At 59.3% G+C, this 762-nt stretch overlaps 1 protein-coding gene across 1 annotated transcript; it reads right to left on the minus strand.

Annotated features, from left to right (window-relative positions):
• Positions 1-203: 203 nt before the first annotated feature.
• On the minus strand, positions 204-563 carry DQ04_23941000 (hypothetical protein; the record flags this gene model as incomplete). Its single annotated transcript, XM_009318201.1, has 1 exon — positions 204-563. The coding sequence occupies one exon, from the start codon at positions 561-563 to the stop codon at positions 204-206; it is 360 nt and encodes a 119-aa protein (XP_009316476.1).
• Positions 564-762: the final 199 nt, after the last annotated feature.

Here is a 762-nt window from a genome sequence, read left to right on the forward strand (position 1 = left end):
ATATATATATATATATATCTTTATTTATACATTTATATGCCTGGTGAGAAAATGGAGAAGAAGAAACGCGAGGAAAACGCGGCAAGCACAACAACGCCGCGACGGAGGAACCTGTGGAGCAGTCTGCAGAAGAACTCTGCGGCACGTGAGACACTGGCGGAGATGAACCACCGACGTGTGCAGGCGATGAAGATGGAGAACGCCTACACGAAGGAACACGCCATGCTGCGTCTGCGCAACTCAACAGCCGTCGGGGCTGCACACGCCACAATGAGCCGCCTTAGTGCCACATCGCTCCAGCACCAGACGTCCGCGTCGAGTGGGGGGTCAATGAACGTCTCGACTTTATCAGCGATTCGTCCGTCCACCCCGGGACGCTCGTCAACACGGGGAAGCACCGCAAAGAAGTCACCGCGGCTGACGACGCGCCACAGTGGCGCGCCGACTGGCACTAAGGTCTCTCCTCCATCCTCTGTTGCTACTGCTGCCACCACACTGGCCTCTGTGCCGGCGGTGCCGCCGCTGCTGCTGTGCCCGTCAACCGGCAGCGTCACGATGAGCATGGACACGGGGACGCTAAGCAAAGCCGAGACAATTCACCATCACGTTCCCTTTACGCTCAACGGCCCATACGTGCACATTGCAGTGGTGGACGCGAGCGCTGCGCTGTGGGCCGCGAATGAGGAGACTGGAACGATCGACGTGTACAGCAGCATCAGCGGGGCGATGTCGACACAGCTGCCTGCGCGCGTGGCGGCGAGC

Source organism: Trypanosoma grayi (assembly GCF_000691245.1).
Source record: "Trypanosoma grayi strain ANR4 Tgr_2394_V1, whole genome shotgun sequence".
Classification (NCBI taxonomy): domain Eukaryota; phylum Euglenozoa; class Kinetoplastea; order Trypanosomatida; family Trypanosomatidae; genus Trypanosoma; species Trypanosoma grayi.